This window comes from Perca fluviatilis, chromosome 5 (genome assembly GCF_010015445.1).
Source record: "Perca fluviatilis chromosome 5, GENO_Pfluv_1.0, whole genome shotgun sequence".
NCBI classification, from domain to species: domain Eukaryota; kingdom Metazoa; phylum Chordata; class Actinopteri; order Perciformes; family Percidae; genus Perca; species Perca fluviatilis.
In genome coordinates this window covers 31,850,655-31,878,515 of record NC_053116.1, presented here as the reverse complement: position 1 = coordinate 31,878,515, position 27,861 = coordinate 31,850,655, and the positions used below count along the sequence as shown (strand labels likewise).

Here is a 27,861-nt window from a genome sequence, read left to right as displayed (position 1 = left end):
TAACCGATATGATATCACATCTCACTGGTTCATACTTTTTACCTGGGCCAACGTGTGACACTGTGACAGGGGGCACTGGCTGAAACGCATCAACGGAATTAAAGCTTCCACTAGCTGGAAGCCACGCACGCAGTTTTGTCGCTGTTTGTAAGGTGTGTGTGTGTTGTTTTGTGGTTTTCTGAGCCAGATGGAGGAGGGATCTAGAGCCAAACATCAGGGACTCTGGGAATCAGTGGGGTGCATGTACAGTATGTGTGGTTTTTATATGGGTTCATCACCCCTGAATGAGCTTCCTGAAGTAGAACCCCAGCTTTGAGCGTCACGCACACGCACACACACACACACACACACACACACACACACACACACACACACACACACACACACACACACACACACACAAAAACACCCTCACGGTGGGTGTGTGGTGCAGTGATTGGGACTCAGCTGCTTCTCGGCCAGTCCTACTGGGCAAAAGGAACAGGGAAGGATTCATCAACACTCCTCTCTAACAAGCTCTGCATCTATCTGCCACCATCTACTGATGAGTCACCACAGGGAAGAAGAAAGCAACACAGAAATGAAAAGATAAAGGAACATGGCTGAAGGAAGCAAAAATGAGAGGAAACAGGGCAAGATAGCTGCCTGTTTGAATATCTTGAATTCAAATTAAGAAGAAAGGGAATGACAAAATGCAGAATAACAGAGAGAATATAGAAAGGAAAAGCATACAGCAGGTGTTCTGACATATGTTAGATCGAATAGGCTTTTTCAAACAGGTGGACAAAAAAAAAACATAAAATAATCCACCTAAAAAAAAAATAAAGAAAAAAAAAAAAAAAAAAAGGGGTTAAAAAAAAAAAAAACTAAAAAAAAAAAAAAAAAAAAAAAAACATAATACTATAAGACACAAGAAAAAAAAAGAAGCAAAAAAAAAAAGGGGGAAAAAAAAAAAAAAAAAAAAAAAAAAAAATAAGGATCCAACATCCAGGCAGGATTTAAATTAAAGGAAGGCCAACAGTTACCAATAATCAGTGGGTATTTGGGATTGTAATTCATACCAGGGTTAGTGGGAGGAAGGATTAAAATCACTGATGAGTCCAAAACAATATTAAAATTACCCAATCTCCAAAAGACAAATAGAACCCTTGAGCTTCAGAAAAGCCACTGAGGCTACATTTACATTGCTACGTTTTGGTTTTCAAGCAGAGTTGTAAGCCAAAATCGATTGCCGTGCACACAAGTGTTTTTAGCTCCAGTAGAATAACTAATTTCTGTTTAAACTAACACCCCCAAACCGCATATCTCATGAACATTCCCGCATGCTGGGCATGGGCATGGCCCCTTGCTGGTAGTTGCCATGGTAACATTAGTAGCTTAGTCGGTCATGACCGAAAAGATCCAATCATTGGCGTCAGTGTTGGCGTTTTCAAATGTCTCCGGTTTAGGGGCTTTGAAACTCCAGAGCAGTGTGAATGCAAGGTGTAAACGTAGCAAAAAAATATTAGTTTTTAAACCAAAACGTAGCAATGTAAATGTAGCCTGAGGTAAGGGCTCACGCAAGTAACTCAAGTCTCTATCATAAAGATATGTGCATGTGTCTGCCCTCCCTGCCAGTAAATTTACTTTGATGTGAAAGTCTTTGCTAGTGCGTGTCCTCCCCAGTGACGCTCCTCTCATGTTCAATGCTGAGCGGTGGAAGGTCTTTAATTATTTAGCTGGGGATATACAGTACTGCGTGTCAGGCTGTGCAAATCGGAGTATCAAACTGGGAGATGCACTAGTTCAGGCAGTGAACTTCAGTCTCACAAAATCAGCTGAGCAGTATTTGCTGCCTCTTTAATCACCAATCACATTAAAACAATCAATGGGCTGTATAATCTGACAAGCTCCCAATTTTTGGATCAGGCAAGCTGCCTCGACCACTGATGATGTCCTCCACTTAAAAAACCTTGCTTGAAGCAGACGAAAACTCTCCGGAGGCACCATCAATTTACCTCTATCCAATCCCGCTGTCGGAGCTCTCATCAAGCATTTTCCAGTTCTGCTCAGACTGCTTCAAGAACACTCCCTTACATCTGTCCTGCTAATGCTGCAAGGTCCAAGCTTGGATTTCCTCAAGCCACTAGCTAGCCTTTTATAATGTCCATCCTACACTTCGAAAATTCCATTTTGGTTCAGTGAAGTGGGCTCCCTTCAGGAATTCCCCAAAGCTACTTGGATTAATTTGAGGAACGGCAACTACTTGTTGCTACTAGTTCAATATCCTCTCTCAACCAAAATCTTTTATTTGCTGAGACGGTAAGTTGGCAAAAAAAAGAAGGTAGTGAGTGCCAGTTTGTCTGGAAGCCGTGGTTGGGCTACAAATGGGCAGTGTGAGCAAAAATGGACTAAATACAAGAAATTAATAAAAATAGGTAATGATAACGCAACAGCTTACCTGGCAATGCTCCAGTCAGGTTCAATTCTCAGGACTGTGGGGTCTTCAGTGTAGTTAAACTTCACCTCAGGGTTTCGGAGCTCAGCGTCGTCGATGTCCACCAAGACTGATGCACCGCCTGCTGCTAGGCCAGCTGGTGTGACGCACACTATCTCACGGGCATTCCTCCTGGATGGACAGACAGAAGAAAAGTTGGAGGAAAGTGATGTATTTGACAGACAGCGGTCAAAATCTGTGTCGACAAAGACAACTGCTAAATTTCCACAAAGCCCGATGGCACACTGTAAAGCTAAAATCCAAGAAACTGTTGTGAGCTGATTATGAAAGGTATTGAGGTTCTGCTGTCTCGCAGGAAATTTCTAATAAATAGAGAGATCCGGGATACAAATGTGTACCAGAGAGAATAAAAGTGAAGTGAATTGAGTTTGGAGTAAGAAACAATTCACACATCAAGAGAAAGAACAGCAGATGGAGGCCCTCTACAATTTCCGACAAAGAAGCTGTTGCGCAGAGTCTGATCAATTTTAAAAACCGAATAATAATAATAAAGAGGCAATAAAGAAGCTGTCTCTCAGAGTCTGATCAATTTTAAAAACCGAATTATAATAATAAAGAGGCAATGACTACTTTCTCGTGCCAGGACTTTACCTAAATACTGAGGTCCGAGCTGAAGCGTTGACATATTTAATGACTTGCTGATTGTGCTTGTAATTACAAGTGTCCAGCCTGAAAAGCCAATTAGTCTCATTCTATTAAAATCATATTGTACCCTGCTAATTTCATTAGATAATCCCACTAACCCCACTTCAGCCCAGCAAGACAGTCAAGTCCTGCAAGATGACTACACTCTCCTGGCCTGCTGGATCACAGCAGTCACAGTTGGAGCTTTTAAATGCAGCAGTGTGAGCCATTAGCAACTATGTATATGGTGTGTTTTTCACCGTCTGTGACCCAATTTACACCTGGTGATGACATGTCATCTGTATTTAGATCATAGACATCGGATAATGACATCAGATCCACGGGCCTATGCATTTACACCAGGCATTATTAAGTGTTTCCTTTATCTCAGTTCTGCTTGCATTGTGATCACATCTCAATGCTTTCAACTTGCTGAGTGGATTTTTTTCTTTTAGAATGTGTGAAATTGCATTTACACCTGGCTGAGATCTAGAAAATCCACATAAAGAGGTGGTCTGGCTGATCTGATCGTAGACCGATCCCATTGCATATACACCTTGCATTAAGATGCAGTTTTCCCTATCTAAATATACAAATGAGGTATGTACGTAAGACTGTGTCAGACATATATTCAGTGACAAATCTTCTGTTTTCTATTATAAAACCATTTAAAAAATAAGTAACTGCAATGAAATTAAAAGTAAAATTGTAAAATACATACAATTATTTCACTTGTACTAAATGACAAGACATTTTTGCAGTATGTGTCCACATTTGCAAAGGACGTGAAATAACAATAACACTATATTATGACTGGTGTTAGGACTGGTGTAACTACTCCTCTACAGTACTGTATTTATTTTATATAAAAAAGAAATGTGATGTGTTTGGTGTAGGGAGGAAGGGAAGGATGGAGAAACAAGTCCTGTGAAGTCATGTTTAATGAAGTCTATGCCTGCTATGATTGGTGCACTGACAAAGATCAACGACACCAGTCACAAACACTGGGGGACGGATGGAAAGAGAGAGTGTGTGTGTGTGTGTGTGCGTGCGTGCGTGTGTGTGTGTGTGTGTGTGTGTCTGTGGGTGTCGATGCATGCATGTCCCATAGGCAAAATAACATTTTCAATTGCAGTCCCTAGTAGCTACACTATCTAATATGTATTTAGCACAGTTGAGTGGTGGTTGATTTTCTGGGCCATGACTTCACAGGAGCAATGTAAGTGTGTGTGTGTGTGTGTGTGTGCGTGTGTGTGTGTGCGTGTGTGCATGTATGTATGTTAACACTAACACATGTAGTGTTGCACATTCTAATGTGACTCTATATGCCAGTCACACAGCGAGGAAGAGAGTGTGAGAGAGAATGAACGAGGGGGAGAGAATCTAGTCCCTCAGCCTGTAACCATAGCAACCCCATTCACAAAGAACACATGCCCAAGCAACCTTCACAAGATGCCACAAACACAGTCGCACAGTAAGGGTGTGACGAATAAAGACAGAGTTGAGTTGAGCCAACGGTCGTGGCGAAGTGGAATCTGTTGGATTACTGTGACGAGGCTGCAGCACAGGAATGAGTGCTCTGACATCAAAGCTAGCATGCAGTTGCTTCAATAGAGATTAGCTATGAGAGGCTAATCCATGCATTCGACAAGCAGGCAACTGTGGTGATACTGGATTTTTTCATGCACTAGATTAAGGAAAAGCCTGTGTGATGGCAGACAAAGAGATGCTGTGTGAATGCAAGCAACTAGCATGCACACACACTTCAACACATGATGACCCCCCCCCCCTCCACACACACACACACAAAACATAACTTGACACACTGATTACATGCTTACATGTGCATGTAATATCTTTATGATTTTTTTGCAGCCCACACACACACACACACACACACACACACACACATCATCTTTAAACATAGCATGTTTATTTATGCACATATTTTGTATCTATTCATTTTCTGTATTATGTGCAGTAACTTCAGTCATAATTATGAATTTGTTTTACTATCTTAAGTACTCTTTTTCTTTGTATTATTTCATCTAAATTATATTCTCCTCTGTTGTGGTGTTCCAATTTCCCCACAGGGAGAATTCTAATAGAATTCAGTTTGAAAAACAAAACAAAACCGAGTGTTCCTTACTTTTTGAAGTAGCAGGGCTGCGGTCCTATGCTGACAGAGACGTAGCTGCCTGCGTTGAGGTAGCTTCCTTCGATGGTGACCCGGGTGCCCCCAGAAATGGGGCCCTGAGATGGCTGGATACGTGTAAAGTATGGAGTCTGGATGAGAGAGAAAAACAAGCAAATAGAAACAGTATTACAGACATAATACTCAGTTATGCCATCTTATTTTCATCTGTAATTTCAATGCACCCCTTTGACAATTTGGACTTTTGAAAATGACAAAAAGCAGTGATGAGATGCCTCATACAAAATAAACGCATCACATGGTACACAATGGAGATTTATGCAAAAAAGCATACATGAGAAACAAGTCTATAATATAACAACATAACAAAAAAACTATACTTGTAAACAACTGTTTGTCATAATAACATTACACTGTGAAAGTATAAAAAACATACATTCTACATAGAAATTCACCTTTCCTACAAATGCCTTTCTATGTACACTACTCCACCACCTCCTTCCTTACATCGTATATTTATATATATATATATATATCCTTTTATGTATATATACTTATATACACACCTACATATCTTTATATATACATAGTATATACATATATATAACATACATATACACATATACATATCAACATATATACATACATACATATATATTATATACTATATATACATATATATATATATACACATATATACATATATATATACATATATATATATACACATATATATATACATATACATATATACATATACATATACATATACATATATATATACATATATATATATATACATATACATATACATATACATACATATACATATATATACATACATATATATATACATACATATATATATACATATATATATACATATATATATATATATATATATATATATATACATATACATATACATATATATATATATATATATATATATATATATATATATAGGTAGAAAGTGCAAGCTACAGTGCCGTTACAGTCATTCCCCAGCTGCAATGATGGTGCAGAGAGCCTAAGAGCACAGATGCGGAAGAACCAGAAACTCTGACCAATCAGAGCAGACTGGGCTTTTTCAGTAGGGAAGTAGTCTTTTTTAAAGAGCCAGGCGCTAAAACATAGCGTTTCAGACAGATGATGACTAGAGGTATATTCAGACAGAAAGAAAGAAAATAAACATTATTCTTTAGTACTTTAAAACTAAACACTAGAAATGAGCCCTTAAGAGCCATATTTTTCTTATTTTTCTTCATAAAACCATTCTTTGAACCCTTTGCTTAGTTACTGGAGACGTTTCATCAAAGCAGTGTCTTTTTTTTAAAATCATAGAACAACATATAGACCCCTTGCATGGTGTTTACCACAAAGGTGAATGGCCTGGGCGACAGGGCTCTGTAGTCGTTGACGCAGTCTCTCACGCACACCTCAACCTGAGCTTCTTGGACCCTGTAGCCGGTAGCGTCGTTCAGCAGACACACTATTCTGTGGATGGAAAGTTTGAAGAGATTGATTAAGAAAAATCAGAGAGTAAGGGGTCAGGATGTTGTTCTAGTACTAAAATAACAACCAAAATGTAAACACGTACCACAAAATCTCTGAATTCTTTTCAAATGCTGCTTCAAATTGAAGCTTAATTATTCAACATACCTCACGTTTACAGTATGTGTAAATCAAAAGGTTTGCAAAAAGTCCAGTACATGTTTGAAGTGGTGCATGGATGTCAGGAATAATGTGTAAAATAACTAATGTGTGTGTGTGATATTTGAATAGAGATGCCCTCTATCTCAACATGCATCATTTCCCAACTAACTGCACTACAGAGAGATTGTTTGATCTCCGTGAACTCAATTCCTCAGCCGTGTAGGACCCTGCAGAGGAGTAAATGTCAGGATGAGAAAAATAAAAGGAAAGAGCATATGTAGGGAGTAATGGAAGGGAACCAACAAATGGAATTTACAGACACACAAAAAAAAACTAATATCGCAATCTTTTCAGCTGCTGAATGAGGCGGCATGGGCGCCTCCACAAAAACATTGTTTGATTGGTCAGAATGAGAGAGTCGTGCTGCTGCTGCTGCCTTTGGTGTGTGCGATCTCAGATCTGTAAGTGTTTGTGAGACAGACAATTTCTGCCTGTGTGTGTGTGTGTGTGTGTGTGTGTTTGAGTGTCAATGCATTCATCTGTAAATGTCTTTGTGTGGATGTGGGTGTGTGTTTGAGTACTGTGTGTGTGTGTGTGTGTGTGTGTGTGTGTGTGTGTGTGTGTGTGTGTGTGTGTGTGTGTGTGTGTGCTTGAATGATTGTGAGTGCATCCTCTGTTTCTTAACTTACCTCTCTGCGCTAACATACTCCTCCTCAATAGGTACACATGGTACCTTGCCCAGCCTGACACCCGTCTGGATGTCTCTGAACTGCAGACCCAGGTTCTCCCCCAGGATGGTCACCCTAGTTCCGCCTTGGCGAGGCCCCGTCTCAGGGAACAACTGTGTACAGAACAGAGACAAAAGAGCAGGAAGATGTAAAGGTGAAGATGAAGGAAAACAACTGTCACACACTCATTAACACACACACTCACTCATTCACATTACTGACACAAAGTGCATCCACAGTTTCAGATTCACCTAGTTTAAAGTCTGAAAATGTTCCCCAAACATGACATAACACAGACCCCATCCCCCCACACCCCGCCCCCCCTCACTGCACACACACCCACACAGGCATACACACGCACAAAAACACTCAACACACGGAGCCATCAACCCACACAAACATGCACACACGCCACACAGAATTGCCCATATCAGGTGATTTAAGGTTTAATAAAGAACAATCACCCTCTTGGATTTCAACAACCAAAGGCATCATCTTGGGGGGTTTAATTGAAACTTATTACACCGGCTTGGCTTCCTCGGCAGGGATGTGGCAGCGTAACGCTCAGCCGCGCCGTCGAACCATAATGTGATTTATTTAGCCAGATTATGGCGCGTAACGGGGACAGGTGTGGTGTGACAAAACAAATATGGTGACTGATGGACGGTGGCTGTCACAAACAAGCACACATATACACACTAAAGCACGGACATGCACACACAAACCTAATCCCTAACAAGCATCACGAAGGTAATTATGTTTAATCTGTCCATTGCCCTGTCCTCCTGCAGTGTTTGGCTGAGCAGACACCACCGTGTGGAAATGGAAACTGTGCCGACAGTACGGAGGCAGAGCACTATCATTATACCACGGACAGTACCAAACAACAGACCTTGACAAATGGTGATTTCAACAGTGTGGACTATTTTGCGGAATGAACTATTTGTCTTGCCAGACACATGAGATTTAACTCGGAACGTTTATGCTGAGAAAGTCAGCTGACAAACCCTTTTCTGCACCCTACTTTGGGAAGCAACAGCTATACCGTTGTACAGCACCACTGGTGCAGATGGAGGTTAATGCCTTGCACTTCATCTGTTGTCACTGATAAAGGGAAGAGCAATACTCATTGACTTTCTCCACAAAAAGGTAACCAGATGGTCCAGGGTTTGCATAACGCAACCTTTAGTCTACTGCGTTGCCAAACATATGGAGTATCATTTTACACAGAAATACAATTAAAAGGAAAATTTGAGAGAATTAAAGCAGAGATTTGGAATGAAAAGTGGAAAATGGAAAAATCTAAATGAAATTGATCAAATTCAGTGCTTAAGTGTAAGAGATCTAATTGAAAATGACAATGGGAAATGATAAAGCAAAATGAAGGTAATAAAATGAAAAGGGAAAATAAAGAAAATTGAAAAGCTTAAACATAAATGATCAAAATAAAAGCTTGCCAGAAAGCCAGTAGCAACAAAACGCAGTGAATAACATTAAAGATTGAAAAAGAAAATAATTAGAATATTTCCTTTGACTCCCAGTGGTAGTATCAAAAGAGTTTTTAACTAACCTCCCTAAAACAAAAACGTATGCCATCAGAATAATCTAAAATAAGCAATAATCACATGAAAAAGTACATATGGATATTTAATCTTTTCAAATCGAATAGATCAAGTACCAAATGATTGTTTTAAATGTGCGAAACCTTTATCTTGCCAGTAAGCTACCAAATATTAGTACGACAGACGGCCAGATAAACCACATTTTGGAAGCTCTTGCATGTTTCAGAGAAAAAAACATAATACCTTTTGGCAGACATTCATTTAAATACACAAAGACAGACCAACAGGCAATATCAGTTATGAGTTTGAAAACTAATACCTTACAAAATTTTCTATAAAACAACACAGTAACTGTAGTGAACTGAATTAAGAGACCAAGAGCGAGACAGAGCCAGCAGTCTGGCCGGGGATAATGCTGCTTACTATTTGGAAGCTGACTCACGTTGGAACCTCAGGCGCCAGTAGAGCCTAGCACTTTGGTTCCACAACACAATAGCTGGTAAACACTTGCTACAAAGTGAGTAGCCATCAAGCTCTAGGGCACGATATGGACAACAGATGTCAGGGTGTGGAAATGGGGCTTCAGATGGTTTTGGAAGAATGAAGCTATGATACCACAAAATCCCAATATCAGCTAGCCACCAAGCCCTAGGACATAAACACCGGCAGAGCCACAGACAGGCAGGCAACAGAGAAAAAGAGAGCAGAGTGCTGTTAAAAGGGATTACCAGCATCATGTGATGGGGGGTGGGGGGGGGAGCAATGAAGACTATAGGAACATATATTATCACACCATAAACACCAGGATGTGGCAAAGATGTCTTAGGGCACGATATGCATATCCTACATATTCTTTATATTAACAACAGTTTCAAAAGGTAGCACATTTCATTTAACTGGAGAAGTTTTCCAAGTAATAGGGTTACCTTGTCCCGTATAATACTTTAGATTAAAGCTATACTAGAATTGTAAACTGTAGTTGACCTTAAATGCCCAGAATAGCGATACCACACTGAATCTGTTACCCAACTAAACAAGCCTTCCTAGTGACCTTCTGTCACCCCTCACCCATACTTGTGAGAAGACAGGTGAGACTGTGATGGTCATATTTTGCGCAAATTGCCTCCACATGCATCCAGCAGTGGGATTATGATGGAACTCTCAAAACCTTTGAGATGGGGGAAGCACTGACAAGTAAATGAAAGCGCTGGGTGCAACATGGCTAACCAACTGTAAGGCCTGCCAACCAAAAGCAGATGCCTTACATACTTCATGGAACAACAAGACTTTAAGTAATCAATCACATTGCCTCTAATAAGCCACATCATGATCTCTAGCTATGTATCTGAAACAGGATCGCTGTGGTACAGAATGTGAAGCCAGACCACTACATCTCCTAGCTATTGGTTGTGTACCATTATATTATTTCTGTGATATCTGAGAGTGGATTTCCATTGGGACCTCAGAAACTTTTGGAAGTTAAAAGCACCACATGACAACATAACCAGTGCTCACTTAGCCTGTGGGCCTGCAGGCAGACACCACAGTGTGGAAATGGGACATCAAGCAGCGTTGGACTTGTGTTGCAGTGATTTGACACAACACTACCATATTAAAGCACATAACCACCGCTCTCTGGGGAATGTAGAGTACAGACACCCTGAAAGCTGGAAATGGACCTCAGGCCGTTTTCGGAGGATAGTGATCTGATACGACACAACCGCATTCAAGCACTAGCTAACAAGACTTAGGATGTTACTGCAAAAGGATAACAGATATAATTGTTCCTCATGGGCAGCCAAACTGATCTACAGTAGGACTCAACTGACACAAGGACCACAATTGCTTCTGGATATATACTAGTATAACACAATCTCTGCCATCTACTAGACACAAACCACCGAAGGCTGGGCTAGGGTTGTGTGATGTCAAAACAATTACGATACCAGTACCAATAACAGAACCCTTGAAGTGATACCGGTTCCAAATACCTTTTGTTCCCTACTCGTTTTGATAACCGTTACGTGAATGGAAGCATCTCGGCTTGCTGAACTGCAACAACTCTGTCAAATACACTGCGCTCAACTTCACCACATCAAAGACTATAGGTTGTAGCTAATGCGGTAGTGGGCCAATCACACCTCCATTAAATCAAAGACCACTTGCGTTGATTAGCTACAAGTAAACCATACAAATATTAACTTAATTTCTCGATCTGGGTATACAAAGGATAAAATGGTGGTATCGTTTGACTGGAGAAATTTGATACTGGGTTATTTTGGGGCATACCTTAAAGGTATTAAGTATCGATACCAAGCATTACCAAGAGCTGATCAGCTAATAGCCCGATATCCAGACCAAATGGTAATCTTGTTACTCCATCTCACATTGCCTTCCTTCTTAGCAGTTTTGTTTAAGGAGAGGATTTGATTTTGCTCTAACCAATCACTATGACTTACTGTGTATCAGTCTGCTCGGACGTCATTTTCAGTCAACATTAAGGCTACATTAGCCAGCACAGTTGACATAAGTTAAGCAATTTTGAAGAGAACCACAGTCAAAATTGAGAATACATATCCTCTATGCAAAGATGGATGAAGTAAAAAAGGAGTTCCCTTCACATTGTCCACTGTTTTTTCAATGTTGAGACACATCAGAGCTGGAGAAGATGTTTGGCTATATACAGTACAGTATATATTAATGTAGTCTATGGGGGCCCAACGCTTTGGCGGTAGCAATAAATCCAATGAATCTTTTTATTTTTGACATATTTTTTCCTCCTGTTTGGCCACTTCTTTTGAAAACCACTGACCAGGAATCCACTGGAGGTAAAGTACTGTGGCGTCGCTCTGTGGTGGTGTGGCCTTTATATGGCAGTCCTAACCACAGAGTAGCCACATTAAATCATCAACATTAAAGCAGTGGTTTCCTAGTAGTCTGTCATCTAGCCTGTACATACATACATGTTTGTGTGTGTGTGTGTGTGTGTGTGTGTGTGTGTGTGTGTGTCTGTGGTCTGAGCAGCAACCAATAGCACATGAACCATGGAAGGCCAGCAGCTGTTAAAAACTGGGAAAGTTGTTTATGTGGTCAGAAAATAGTTTGGGAATTCTGCTGAGGCAAACGGGGAGTACGGGAAATCCAATTTGCAATGGGTCTTTCTTGGGACACTACCTCAAACAAATAATATATGAGCATAGTTATGTTCAAATATTTGAAAATCCTGGGAATATTGAATTGGGAAATCTGACATACGTTTGTAGAGGAGTCCAAAAGAGGACATGAAGGTTCATTTTTACTTTGCAACTCTTGACCGCTGCATGCAGAGCTTCACAGACAGATTCAGCGCTGAGAGCCTACGCCTTCTCAAACACTCGAGCAGCCTCGCAAAGCCAACAACCGAGAAGATCCCACACCTTCAACAGCTGTGTCCATACTACAGTGGAGATGTAAATTCAGAACAAGCTCAAATAGAGTACAAACTCTTGGTACACAGACTCTAGAAAGAAGAAACACCACCTAGTAAGATGATAGCTATTTACCAGGTTATGGTTGAGAATAATCTTCTTGAAGCTTATCCTGAGATCAGCAAGCTCTACCAGCTCATCGCTCCCAGTCATATCATGCCGCAATGAAAGATGCTTCTTTTCACTTCACTTCATCAAGAAGAGACTGCGGACCATGATGTTGCAAGAAAAGATGGCTGATCTGAGGGTCATTGCAGTCGAGGCAGAGAAGATCCAGGAAATGAATTTGGAGAGAGTTGGGGATTCCTTTTTGAGTCTTGCAGACAGATGTTAAGGGCGGCCTGAAAATCCTACACCTGGATATTATTGCTCCCCCTCCTCTCTCTCTCTCTAGTTATATCAGTGTCTGTACGTGTGGTTACAAGTTATATGTACTAGTGGGCAGGATGGATCTGTCAAGGAGGCTGAGCAGTTTAGAAAATAGTTTACTGCTGCTCAGTCTGTGTTTTTATTGGCAATGGAGCAGACACGGCTATGTGATGTCAGCTCCGTCTCATCTGTACTCAAGCTAAAATAAATATACAATATTTAGCCTATTTTAATATTAAGGGGCTACAAAAACTGCTTTTGTGAAGTTTTAAAATAACCCTCCCACACTCTTTGAATAAATATGTCAAATTGCAGAAAAAAAAAAATTCTGGGGAAGGACCCACATGCCCCCCGCTCTAATGATGCCCCCAAGAATTTTGGCTTGCATGACGCCCCTGATTGGTACTCATAACGGCTGCTCTACTTGATAAATAAAATCCTCCTGGAAGGTAATATAAACTAAACAGGGAAAAATGAATCCATGAATCAAGAGAATATAGACATCTGCTATTGATACCAAGTCTTTCACTTTTTGCTTTCCTAACTGTTTAGACATTTATTACTCCCAGTCTCACTTTACTTGTACTATAACCATGATATAAAAACACATGACTCTTACTCTGCCTTCTCATGCCCTTGTGCACGCACACTAGAGCCCGACCGATAAAGGATTTTTAAGGCAGATATCGATACAAATATTTGGTGATTTAAAAATCCGATATTCCAATATATCGACCGATACACTTTTTTTTTTTAAATCCAGAAACGCGTAACAAGACATAAACAGATTTCCCTAACATTAGTTATTTGTAGTTATGTATGAGTCCTCACTAAAATAATATGATAATGCAGTTTAAAAATAAACTTGTTTGTTTTATTGTCACAACAGAACAGAGGAACATCAAAATATATTAAATTTCTGATAAATAAAATAGTATAGAAATACAAACTTAAGATATGAAACTTAAAGGGTTGCCAACAGAGACGTTGTAGAGCGCCCTCTGGTGGACAAACTATGCAACGGCAACACTCATAACATGGTTGAAGGGTGTTTCGTCCGTTTTTATTTTATTTTTTAAATATTCATTTATCGGCCATTTTAAATGCCGATACAGATAGTTTGGAAAATGACGAATATCGGCCCGACCGATATATATCGGTCGGGCTCTAGCACACACACACACCCAGACACTGACCTGCAGAACACACCTCTTTGTTTATAAATGTAGATACCGTTTGTTATTTTCAATTTGCAAATGCATGTTTAATGCATGCATTTACAAACGTGTTCAGATGCACAATCAATTTGTGACTGTACAGAACACACACACACACACACACACACACACACACACACACACACACACACACACACACACACACACACACACACACACACACACACACACACACTCTTACTAACAAGAACAGGTTGTGTAGGAATCAAACCAGAAGAAGTGCAGAAACCTGTCTGCTTTCTCTACTATCACATTACTACAAGCATGTATGCCAATTTTTCATCCTCTCTTTTATCTAGACCAACTTCTATTAGTAAAAGCTTTAAAATAACATTGGGTCAGTGGCATTACCAGATCTTTAAGGTCAAGAATAAGAAACTCCCACTACCATGATCCAACAGTGTGGTCTGAATTAATGGTGTGACCTTATATTACCTTATATATTGAGATATGGTCAAAAGATTTACTAAAAAGGTCCACTTTCTTATGATATTTAGTTGAAAGAAAGTAAATTAAAAGATTAAAACAAATGACAATCAATAAAAGCATTCATATCAAGACAATCATCTGATTCATTAAATGTTCATTTAAGCTGGAATCAAGCGTAAACATCTCATCCCATCCACATTTTTGTACCTGCTATGGAATAAATTAGTTTCCGTTGCATTTTGTTGGACGATACCAATTTTTTTCTGATTCTGCTTTTATAACAGCCGAGGACTGAGAAAGGCTGTTCTTCTTACTTCTTCGACTAATACCCACTGAAAGTCAAGACAGGAAGAAAGGCAGGTCGAAAAAAAAATCAAAAACAAACAAAAACAAAAGGTAAAGAAAGAGAACAGATATGAATGAATCTAAACTCTATCGTACCAATCCTGGATTTCTACCCTTAAGAGCCTTTCAAACACATCAATGCACAGAGATACACAAATAAATATACCTCAAACACAGCTCAAAAAAGAATCAAACCAAACAGACGTCTATGTGCCTCTGACTTTAGAGTAACAGTTTGATGTAACAGTGAGTAATATTTCCATTTCTGTGCCAAGGGCAGGCACAAGGTCCCAACAAGTGTGTGTTTTAATAGCAACACATTAAAATGGAGCAGCTTTCATTCTCGGTTCAGGACACGTAGGGCTTTCGTGACCACAGGGGCTTCGACAAAGAGAGCTGATGCAACAGCCTATCAAGGTTTACCAGCCTTGGATCTCCGCTGGTGACTTTACACCCTTCACGAGTTGACGAGATTATGATGCAGCGCTCAAAGACGCTGCGCTGCTTTTCTTTGCAGGTGATTTTAGAACTGGAACATTGGAGGGAGTCTTGATTAGAAGAGTTTTTTTTGATTGTTGCCGACTGTGGATGTTCTTTTCTTTCTTTCCGACCGGTGGTGATACTGTTGAGCAACACTGTCTCGAATTAGGCTTCCTTCGCTTTGGGGCCCTTCCAAACATCAATATTTGCATGGACCGAATACAAACCTAATTCTGTGTGTTTGCAATTTTAAATGGTTACTTATATTTCAGAATGTCTCATGCATTACATTTAGCAGAAGTCATTGAAATTCTAAACAAATACCAAGCCATAGCAAATTAATGAAATAGCAGAGCAGGATGCTAAATGTTGTTTTGTTTTTTTTACCCCAACCCGATATTGTAGTCAAGACCACCTAAACCGAGACCACATCATCACCAAGACCAGACTGTATCGAGACCAAGTCAACACCAAGACTTTGAGGGGTTGAGACCGAGTCAAGACCAGACCAGTGCCATAGGCAGAGCTTCTCCTGTCTCCCGCATTCACTTTCTTGGGAGTGTGTGTTAAGAGGCAGGGAGAGGGGGTTGTAAGTAACCCCTGGTTAGAAGGTTACAAGGTTTTGAATTCTGTAAATTTTTATTAATATCAGTAGTTCATGCAGAAAGTATGTCTTACTTGTGCTCCAGCATGTCCTACCTAGAGCACCACTGCGTCGCTGCTTCAGAATGGAGAAAGGACCCTAACCCTAACCCCTGGGTTGTTGTATTTAGTTTGACCATGGTGAAGAGGTCAGAGCCCATTCTGGTTTACATCAACTGCTGATATAGCATCACACTCCAAGTTTTGAGCACTGGCTCATGAAAAATGATCTCCTCTACAAAGTTGAACTCTTCTGTGATGTGGAACATACTCCGTTCTGGCAGCCGTTCCTCATTAGGCAGTAGAAAAAGTCCTAAAAAGTAGCCTAACAGTCCATTAGCATCCTCTCAAATACACACTCTCGCAGCCTGTTCAACACACACACACACACACACACACACTTACCTTAGTGATCTTGGGGTGGGTGCAGCGGCTGTTTCCAGAGGTAGCGTGCATCCATCCTCCGCCTTCAGCCAGCTGCAGCGGAAGGTGGGAATTTCCTCCAACGGTACACTCCTGTCTGAGGGCGCACTTCCTGTCCTGGACGCACCAACCACATTCAAACCTGGGGTCGGCCTTCAGGCACATACCACAGCTGTCTCGCAGCGCTCTGCACTTGTACAGGTGGGCTGGCCGGGAGACAGAGAGAGTGAGACAGAGACAGATTTGATGTGATTTAAGTCGTAGTCTTACAATCCTTCCTCAGTCTCTGGGGGAACAGCACGTTTTCATAGCGCATGTTATCTAACTTGCAAACTTAGAGGTTTACAGTTAATGTTGACTCTGGGTCAATGCATGAAGAAACAAAAAACATTCACTTGCCATTAATGGTGTTAGAATATTAGCATGCTAGCTAACCAGCTTACTTAAACAGTGTGTAAGATCATTTGAATTTACATCAGCCAGGCTAGCTAACTAGCTAGTAAAACTTAGCATGAGTGGTTTTCTAGTTAGCAGCAAGAGCAAAAAAAGGGCCAAAAGGTATATTATAGAGAAAGACAAACCCCTTTTCTTCTCATAGTTTCTTTTATCATTAGTTCATGTCGTAGCTTTTCAGAAAGAGTTATGAAAGAATCCCTAAAAGGAGCTGGGTAGGCTGGTAGTTTTTATTTATGTATTTATTTTTACCTTTGGACAGAGCCAGGCAAGCTGTTTCTACCTGTTCCAAGTCTTTATGCCAAGGTAACTGGCTGTAGCGTCATATTTAGCATACAGATATAACATAGATCTCCTCATTTAACTCTCAAGAAGGAAGAGCATAAGCATAGTTCCCCAAAATGTTGACCAATTCAAGTATAGTTGTACACACTTATTAATCTATCAGCACAGAAAATCTGTATCATGTTTAAACTAAAAAAAAAAAAAAAAAGTATAATTTAAATGCATGAACTAGGGTTGTTGTATTGTGTACACTAAGGGCCGTTACATAGTCAAAGCATCGGTATACGCATACGCGTCCGCAAGGCTACGCATCGCTACGCTTCGGCCACCATTATGCGTTGATGCGTAGCGAAATGTGTCGTCCCAGTTTTTGTTATGCGACGCGCCGATGCACGTGATACAATGCGTTGTCGTTGGGGGCGACGCTGCAAGTATTGTACATTACTTCAAGTATCTGTTATATTTACAGAAGACGGTTTGAATACAACGTGGTGTGTATGTCGCTCCTCTTACTTTCCCTCACCCTCTCTCTCTCTCTCTCTCTCTCTCTCCCTCTCCCTCTCTCTCTCCTGCCGTATTTCCTGCAGCCAATCGAGGAGGGTAGTCTCACATGGATCCACAATCGGCCTGACGCTCTTACGCTTCCTTTTACCACCATGGGAGGCGGGTGGTAGGGGGATGAGATGGTGGAGTAACTGCAGAAACTTCTACCCCCTGTTGCGTGAGCGGTGTATTGCATTTCACGCATCGCCCGCGACGCTTGCGTTCACTGTGTAGACTATGAAAGGGAACGCGTCGCTTGCTCTTGTCGCTTGCTCGTGTTGACTATGTAACGGCCCTAACATGTTACCCAAACTGCTTGAGAAATATTAATTTGACGAACAGAAAGTTCTGTAGGTTGTTAATTTGAAAGAAAGCAACGGTGGCAAGAAAAGAAGTCAAAAAAGTAATCAGGAGTTTGTGAGAGTGAGAGAGAGAGAGAGAAAGACAGAGAGAGAGGAGGAACAGCATAAATGAATGTTAAACACATAAAACCTGCAGTATGTGATTATAACCACTATGAGGCTGCGACAACAAGAAAATAACTGTTTCCACGGATAAATAGAAGGAGAAAAAAAAAAATGAATAAGCAACCTAGAGGGATATTACAGAAATTAATTCAATAGGTAATGTCTTCTATCCCCAATAGGGAATTGATAATTTGTCGTGTAAAAAAAAAAACATTCCCTCAACTCTGCAGAGTGGAAAAAGTCATTAAAAGTAAAAAAAAAAAAAATAAAGAGATAAATAAATAATTAAACCCTCAAACACCTGAGAAGACACACGAGCGGGAGATGAAAGGCGGCAGGGAGGAGGGGGAGGATAAATTTTAGCTGCGCTTGTTAACAAAACAGCAACACGAATTGTTATGAATTTAAAGATGGTGAGGCCCCGCGAGGCAGAGAGAATCAGAGAAACAGATAGAGCCAGAGAGAGTGGGAGAGGTTGTTTTTGCCTGTAGAGAAACAGGCAAAAACAAATAGAGGAAAGAAAGTCACGTGGAAACAAGAGAGGAAAAAGTATAGATAAATGATCAGTTTTGTTTTGGTATAGCCTACTAATTTCTCATCTGTTAATCTCTATCATAATTATCTCATTTGATAGTACAATGCCACAACCTGCAGGCAGGTTTGTTTGCTGTCACACCAGTTAAACAGATTAGAAATGAACTGAAGTGGAAAAAAAAAACAGAGAGGAGGGAAAAGAAGCAACAGATCATGGAAGAATCTCCTTCTCCTCCCTCTTCTCGGCAGACAGACGGCGGCCGGACTTCAAAGCGAGCTTCTTACGTACCCATCTGCCCGCCTCGGCCCCTCCGCTCGGGCCTAATCTGATTAGCCACGGCTCAGCTTAAAAGTAGCGCGACGCTAATTAATCTGAACCAAATGAATGATTTAATTAACATTAACATCTCCACTTTACACCGGGGCCAAGCTGGGCCGGCGCCGGGCGGCTCTGCCTTAGACGGATAATACAGCTCCAATTCAGAAAAGAGAAAGACAGGGATGGAGCGGAGAGGGATTAATAAAGGATGGAGAGAAAAAGGAGGAGAAGGTCTTTATGAGATTTGTATGAGTGAGGACGTTTTTTTATAATGCATGTTTTGAAGGAGCTTTAGCACTAAGGATCGCGTTGAACTTCAAATCGTAATAAGGTATTCTGTGAGGCTTTAGCACATTAACTATAATATACCTATGGGGCGTTGTTGTTGATTCAAACTAATTACTCATCCATAACCCTGCCAGCTGTTTACATTTACAGTAAGTCTTCCTTTGGCTTGTTGTGAGGAACACGCTATTGGCTTTCGGAGGGGGCAGAGAAAGTGTGCAGGCAGCCCTGCACACTTTCTCTGCCCCCTCCGAATGTCCCTCATTTAGGATGGATGTCCATGACCTTGGTGCTTTCTTTGTGTTGGCATTTTAAACTCCGTTCGATTTCTGAGGACTATGGTTAACTGCTCCTCAGATCTCTGCAGGGTAAATCCAGACAGCTAGCTAGACTATCTGTCCAATCTGAGTTTTCTGTTGCACGACTAAAACAACCTTTGAATAGAACATGTGTTCCACCGAAACAAGTTCCTTCGCGAGGCTATTTTGCAGAGGCGCCGTTGCTCCATCCTACGCTTAGCGCCGCCCAAGATGATTGTGATTGGTTCAAAGAAATGCCAATAAACCAGAGCACGTTGTTCTCCCATACCAGAAAGCTGTGTGGACTCGCCAGAGCCTCCTCCGCGGCGCTGTGGAGGAAGGTCTGGCAAAGCGAGACTAATATTTGGTGAATAATCCAATAGAGCAGACTCGGGGGACGGCAGCACGGGGCAGGACAGCAGGGTTCTGGTTTTTTATCTGATATTATTTCACAACATTTAGTTCAAAGTGTTTAGACCGGACATGTTCATACTATTGTTTCTCCAAATCCACAAATTTCCTCCCAGCTCACTGTTGATATTTTGAAAATAAACACAGTTCACAGTTGAGTTAAAAGACCGTGAGCTGGGAGGAATTCAGGGGATTTTCGAGCACTCTTAAGCACTGCCGACTCGTAGTAGAACAACAGGAACATGCTTGTCAAGTTCACACACAGCACCTTTAAGTAGTGGTGTGCCATACTGCAATATTTGGTATCGATCTGATACCAAGTAAATACAGGGCCAGTATCGGCGTCGATAAGATACGATACCGATACTATTAAAAAAATGAAGGTGGATTATCAAATTGCTAAATCTGAATGAATTTGTATGACCTTAAAGCAACACTATGTAACTTTTAGCTGCAGCTGTAGTTCCAATGAGACAACCTGTGTGGGGGGGGGAGGGTGGGGGGGCAGTCCGCCGGGCCTGCCGGCTTGCTTGTTTGCTTGTTTGCCTGGCGCCGCTGAGTCAGGTGACGGCACAACATCAAATCACAAGCTTTTCGGTACAAGTGTCTGAACTGCCATAATGCATCCTTAGTTTATGTTCAACACTACTGATTTTGGAGATGGGAAAAAACAACAACACAAACACTCCCTTCATAGTTTAAAGAGTGCTCTAAAATCCCCTGAATTCCTCCCAGCTCACGGTCTTTTAACTCAACTGTGAACTGTGTTTATTTTCAAAATATCAACAGTGAGCTGGGAGGAAATTTGTGGATTTGGAGAAACAATAGTATGAACGTGTTCTTTCATAATTACAGTCTAAACACTTTGAACTAAATGTTGTGAAATAATATCAGATAAAAAACCAGAACCCTGCTGTCCTGCCCCGTGCTGCCGTCCCCTGAGTCTGCTCTATTGGATTATTCACCAAATATTAGTCTCGCTTTGCCAGAGCCTCCTCCGCGGTGCTGTGGAGGAACACAGCTTTCCGGTATGGGAGAAAAACGTGCTCTGGTTTATTGGCATTTCTTTGAACCAATCACAATCATCTTGGGCGGCGCTAAGCGTAGGATGGAGCAACGGCGCCTCTGCAAAATAGCCTCGCGAGGGAACTTGTTTCGGTGGAACACATGTTATATTCAAAGGTTGTTTTAGTCGTGCAACAGAAAACTCAGATAGGACAGATAGTCTAGCTAGCTGTCTGGATTTACCCTGCAGAGATCTGAGGAGCAGTTAACCATAGTCCTCAGAAATTGAACGGAGTTTAAAATGCCAACACAAAGAAAGCACCAAGGTCATGGACATCCGGCCTAAATGAGGAATATTCAGCGGAATTTACGGTGGCACAGGAGCAATCTTGGAAGTGGAACGTTGTGTATATAGACCAGTGGTTCTCAAGCTTATTTCAATAATGTACCCCCTTTGAACAGTTTTTTTAAGCCATGTACCCCCTAAAGAATAGTTTTTGGTAGAAAAAAAAAAAAAGTCTATATATAAAGAGGAACAATACAGCGATGTTAGCAATAGATTTACTAAACAACTGCAACATTTAAATGCAGATTTTTTTTTTTAAACAAAACCTTGGGAAAAGTAGAAAGAAGGAAGTAAGGCAAGAATAGGTCGAAAATAGTAATACAAATAAAAAAAAAAAACAGTATGAAGGAAGACAACACTAAGGCGACAAAAGGGACAAAAAATTCAAATAAGTGACAAACTTTGAAAAAAGAGAAACAAACTTCGAAGAAAAAAAAGACAGTAGAAAAAAGGAAGAAAGGCAAGAATAGGTCAAAACAAGCGACACAAAACCTTCAAAAACTTTGAAAAAAAGCAAAGAAAAAGACAGTAGAAGTAACTACAGCCTTGTAACTGAAAAACATTTTGCAAAAAATGTCACGTACCCCCTGCAGTCCTCCAAAGTACCCCTACGGGTACACGTACCCCCATTTGAGAAACACTGATATAGAGTATCAAATATAGGCCTGTATTGCTATGTTGAGTACTTTTCTGATTAGGAAAAGTCAACAAATCTCTAGTTTAAAATAACAGCACGGGCGGAAAATAGCACTTGTGCTCTAACCTGGTACAATGCATCTCTCCTTCTTCTTATACAAGGTTAATGTCAACTTGTGCATTGTCCCTGTTTAAATAAAATAAATGACAAAAAATTACAATGGGTGTATTTGCTTGATTGCGCAGACATGTGATTATTTATTTTGTAATGGCAGATACAACATTTCTCAGCACGTGCTAAACTTTAGGATGTTTAATCCCTAGACAATAGGATCTTTCAGCACAGACAGACTGGAAATATGAAAAGGAACACATTGTAAACACAATTACACAGGCAGAAGAATTAGGTCGTGGCGGATAAGCAACTAATTTCCAAGCTATCTGCAAAAAGAACTGCATGTCTGACATTTTTCAAAATGAGGTCAGATAGAACACAACGGATGTGAGATTAAAACGTGAACGTGCGTCACCTAAAGACTGAAACGAAAGGTGAAAAGAAGACACAAAAAAAACAAACAAGAGAATACAATAGGAAGGGTTACTTAATCTGACTCTACACATGCACATGTAGAGCAAAAGACACACTTGAGAGCAAGACTTAGATTATCTCGTGTAATGGGACGTCTAGAATCATTAGCCTCCACCACCCTGTATATTACACTTGATAAAGTATTTAGAACTGGTAATTGTTTTCCACTTCATGCACAAATAGCGATTAGAAATAATAAATGCCATCCTTCCATGTCGCTTTTGGTTTCTCTTTATCAATCCCTTTCTTCTCATCGACCAGCCCCCCCACCACCCACCCCCCCACCCCGTCATTACATGGTGCATTTATCAACCTGTCATCCACCCATCGTTCTTCCCCTCCATCCGTTCTTCTGCCTATTGGTTTCGCCATTTGTTTATCTTCCTCTCTAACATCCATCCCTACTCATTTCTTTGTTGAATGTTTGTTTAATATCATCACCACCCATCAATCACTCCCTGTGCCTCTCTTTCATCCCGGAGACAAGAATAGTGTTTTTTTTTTTTTTTTTTTCACAAACGGATGGTACACTTTCACCTTTCTCCCTGATGGCTGTCAAAAAATGAAATTACAGATTTCCCATGAAGGGGAGAACAACTGCACACGACGTTGTTGCTTCACAGAAAATCATTACGGACAGATAAACAAACGAAACCGATTCAATTTTTCTTTTCTTTTTGCCAAGTAACAATGCTCCACCGAAATGAGAGTGGAGAATAGAGACGGTTAAAAAGACAAAAGAAAAATAGTTTCTACCTTGAATGTTGGACGGGTTGTCGATGACAAAGTTTCCATTCCACACCACGGACAGGTCGACTGGTAGGTCACTGATGTCACTTCCCTCGTAGTCGTACTGAGAAACAGAAAGGCAAGGAGTGTGTGAGAAATTGCTGATTTATAATGGATTCAATGCAAATTTGGGAATTGTATGAGACATCGTTTCATTTGCATAGTCATTCGCCCCGGCTTGTTCGTTGCAGGCAGTGATACAGGCCGAGCACGCACGCATGCATAAATCCACATTCACTAAAACAGACATATTTCATAAATACACACAGAGAAATAACAGATGGGTTACAGCTGAATGGGCACGGAAGAATGGAGACAGGAATGGGAAGGGAGGAGAGGAGATGAGGTAGGATGGAGGGAGATAAGAGAAGAAGAAGTGAGGGAGGAGGAGGAGGAGGAGAAGTGGTCAGAGAGGGGAAAGCAGACTGAAATCAGACAGTGGAAGACGTGTGGGAGGACCTTATTCATTTACACATGAGCTAAGTGCTGGGATGAGGGTAGGGGAGAGATAAGATGCGGAGCAGTGTAAAGTGAAATTGACATTTCCAATTTGCTCCCTGACACACTGGATTTGATAGACGGGCAATGGGGCCTGAGACACGCACAAACACACACACACACACACACACACACACACACACACACACACACACACACACACACACACACACACACACACACACACACACACACACACACACACACACACACACACGTTTGATACAGTCAAAACTTTACTACCATGTCTCAAATACCACAACATTATCATAAGAGTGATAAGATACTCATACTTGATTATGTTGTTCTTTGTGTAGATAAAGTCAAAATCCTAAGTTGGGCTGTTACCGTTTTCCCACAAAGAAGTTAACAACCCTGTCTTTTAAAAAATATACATTAATTTGCTTTGCCATATATACATATTCGCTAAGGCTGATTCTTTATTGGCAACTTTCTTCCCGATCAAGTAAACGTAAAGACCTTATATTGCAAAATCAGTAAAGTAAATGTGAAGTAAATGTGAAAGCACAGGAGTTCAACACTGGAGCTCTGGTATGAGTGTTGTCTGTATGGCGATGTATTATAACATTGTTTGTTAGTGACTTCCAAAACTCATATGCCTGTTTAAAAAATGTATCTGTTAAGACCATTATCTGATTTGGTGAAGATTTGGTTACGTTGAGGTACTTGATTAACGTTCGAGAACGATCGTGGTCATGGTTAAAAGAAACCAACGCTGAGTTTCAAACTCTGTGTAAGTCCAACCATCCACTAAAAAACACTACGCTTGAAGAGATTTTTAATGGTTATAAAAAGGTCATGCTGCGTGCAGCTTTACTTTACTTAATGGCAGAGATGACTGCCATTATTTGCATAGCCACAAGGGGACGCTTGTCAGCAAACATACAGTGGGTAAATTAAGAATTTGGACAAGCATTCACTGCAATGGGACAGTCTTATTTAGGCGACGTTAAGGTAAGGGAAATATTGTGGTTTTGGTGAAATATTAAATAAGTCTGCATGGCTTGTCTCAGGCTTTAAATCTGCATTGGCTTTGTCTACCAGGACCACGATCTTTCACTTACCAAGTGCTTTGAGTTGCCTGACTAAACCATAAAACATTAATTGTGCTTTAGTTGCCAGCAGCACAAAGGGAAAACTAATAAAATACATTGGCAGTAAATCTTTTGCAGAAACTCAGTATGAACAGTTTGCATATGGAAATGTGTTTAATATTAACATTTCCATGTTGATAAAAGAAATATAATCTAGCTGGAATCGCATTGCCTAAAAAACTGCAAATTAGTTATTAGTTATAGTATATTAATGTAAGTTTCAGGAGGGCTGTTTATCAGCACACAACAGAGACTATCTTTTTACAAATAATAATTCATAACGGCAGTGATTCATAGATACTTTGACATCATCTTGTTTACCCCAAGTCATCCAAGCCCACCCTGAAGTGCAGAGTGCCCACAGGACTTCACGTCATCGAAAGCTTTATGGCTGAAGCATTAATCTTTATCGCTACTTTTGCAAGGCTGTAACACATATTTGCAGGCAATGGAATCTGTTAAGCTGGTGCTAATAGACCAAACGGGTGGGGCCTACTTAAAAATAATGAGCTGCATGGGTGCCCTGTGTACACGCAAAGTAGGTAAGTGATACACATGTTTATCAAAGCAAAACATTGTGTTATTTCAGATCGGTAATGGTTTCAGCTCAGCCTAAAGCCTCGAGGAGAAGGCGATGAAATAAAGGGATGAATAGGAGAAAAAGAAGAGCATAAATAGAGAAAAAAAGGAGACATTGTAAGCAGCCACAGAAGAAGGAATGTGGGAAGTCTGGCTCTCTATTGAGACAGCTAAGAAACACAGACCATTGAAACCACAGGATTCTGGGAGGTCAGCAGCTCCCGAGCAAAGGGATTCAACCAAAACACTCTATTGACACAAAGGAAAAGCTGATTGGTCTTATTCCCTTCCCACTACTTCAGTGTGACCCTGATCCATCACACAAGTGGTAGGCTGTTGACTCTGTTAGCATCACTATTACGTCCCACTGTTTAAAGGCCTGTGTATGGCAGCTTCCAGCACCAGTAAAACCACAGGGCACACATGCCCACATATGCCTCTCTCTGCGGCATGGCCCCCATTAAACTTTAAGGGTTTCGACTTGTCTGCCGTCACCCAAAACACTGGCTGAGCTTGTTCTCTTGTCAGTCCCTGCCCACCCTGCTGCCCGCCACATCATGCTTTATTCATACTGTCACATGGCTTCGAATGCCGACACAGACCACACTGTGAAACCGCGACACTGTGCCACCCAGTCACACTGAGCATCAACCCACTAACTCACTTCCTCGGGACACTTTGGAGTAAATGATTACGTACTGAAAATAACGAAAAGATGAAGCAAAAGACTCAGGAGAGGAGAAGCAGCAGAGGGAGAACGAAGTAGCAGAAGAGGGATTTCAGGAAGGAAGACAAGTTCAGCTAAAAAACGCTTTAGAATTAAACTACTGCTTCAACATCAGGACGCCTTGAACTTGCAAAGTGCAAAACTTCCCAGAAGATCCAAATTTGATCTTGTAGTTTTTGTCATTATAAAAAAAGATACATCAGGGAACAAGACTAAGGGCCCTATCTTGCACCCGGCGCAGCGCAGCGCAAAGACCGACGCAAATGTCTTTGCTAGTTTAAGACCGACGCAGTTGTCAATTTCCCCAATTTCCCGTCCAGCGCCCGCGTCGTTTAAATAGCAGATGCACCTGCGCCCATCTCTGCGCTCATGGGCGTGCTGGTCTAACAGGGAGGTGTGTTCAGGTGCATTCTTGGCATATTGCTATCTTGATTGTGCCATTGACCAACCAAAACCTGGTCTAAAGTCAATAGCGCTGCATTTCATTGTTATTTTAACAGCAAATTAGTAAAATGCGCCTAGGCTTATGCACAACGCGCACACTATGCTTATTACACACACACAGGGAAGCCCAGCAGCACACAAACATGTAAAAGATTACAAATAAAAATTTTACGATGCAAATCCGCCATCATAATAGCACTGCGCCAAGGTACGAACGCGCCTGGCTTTTAAAGGGAATGGGAGATGACACTCTGATTGGTTTATTGCATGTTATGCCCAAAACACACCTATGAATTAATGAAGACACTAAGTACAACCCTTTGGAACCATGCGCCCGGACCCTTTTTTCCGCTGTTAAACTAACGAAAGTGGATTTGGACACGCCCTAAACACACCTGCGCCAGGCGCTTCACGCCGTGCGCTTGGATCGTTAAAATAGGACCCTAAGAGTTTACAGCCACGCTGCTTACCATGATAATTTTTACAATCTGATGTTTACCATGTTCAACATCTTAGTTTATAGGGTGTGCGGAATAGTATGTAATTTGCGTGTAATATGGAACAATTGAACGAACATCGGAGAAACATGGAAAATGCAATAAGTAGAGAAAAACGGTTAATATTGCAGTACGCAGAAGTATCATTGATGATATATCGTGATCATTGCGGGCCTCTGGTGATTCCCACCCCTATTAGTTTAGCATGTTAGCATGCTAACATTTGCCAATTACAGTTTTTTTCGATTGCTAAACGACGGTGGGCACAACTGGAGTCACATGTGCAAAACTCTAACTACAGTCTGCACTACCTACAGTCACCTGAGCTAAACAGTTCACATCACCTGCAAAACTCATTCAAAGCAACACAACTCTTAACACACGTCTCAAACAGTATGCGCAGGCCTCACTGAGATAACACACAC

General features: G+C 40.9%; 1 protein-coding gene across 1 annotated transcript in view; it reads right to left on the bottom strand.

The window, feature by feature from the left end:
• The window catches only part of LOC120559298 (plexin-A1-like), a 296,826-nt gene that overhangs the window by 65,765 nt on the left and 203,200 nt on the right, over positions 1-27,861 (bottom strand). Inside the window, 6 exon segments of the mRNA XM_039800924.1 lie at positions 2,441-2,608; positions 5,271-5,407; positions 6,653-6,773; positions 7,622-7,773; positions 16,598-16,821; positions 23,544-23,640. Of these exon segments, the coding sequence (XP_039656858.1) occupies positions 2,441-2,608; positions 5,271-5,407; positions 6,653-6,773; positions 7,622-7,773; positions 16,598-16,821; positions 23,544-23,640 (899 nt within the window).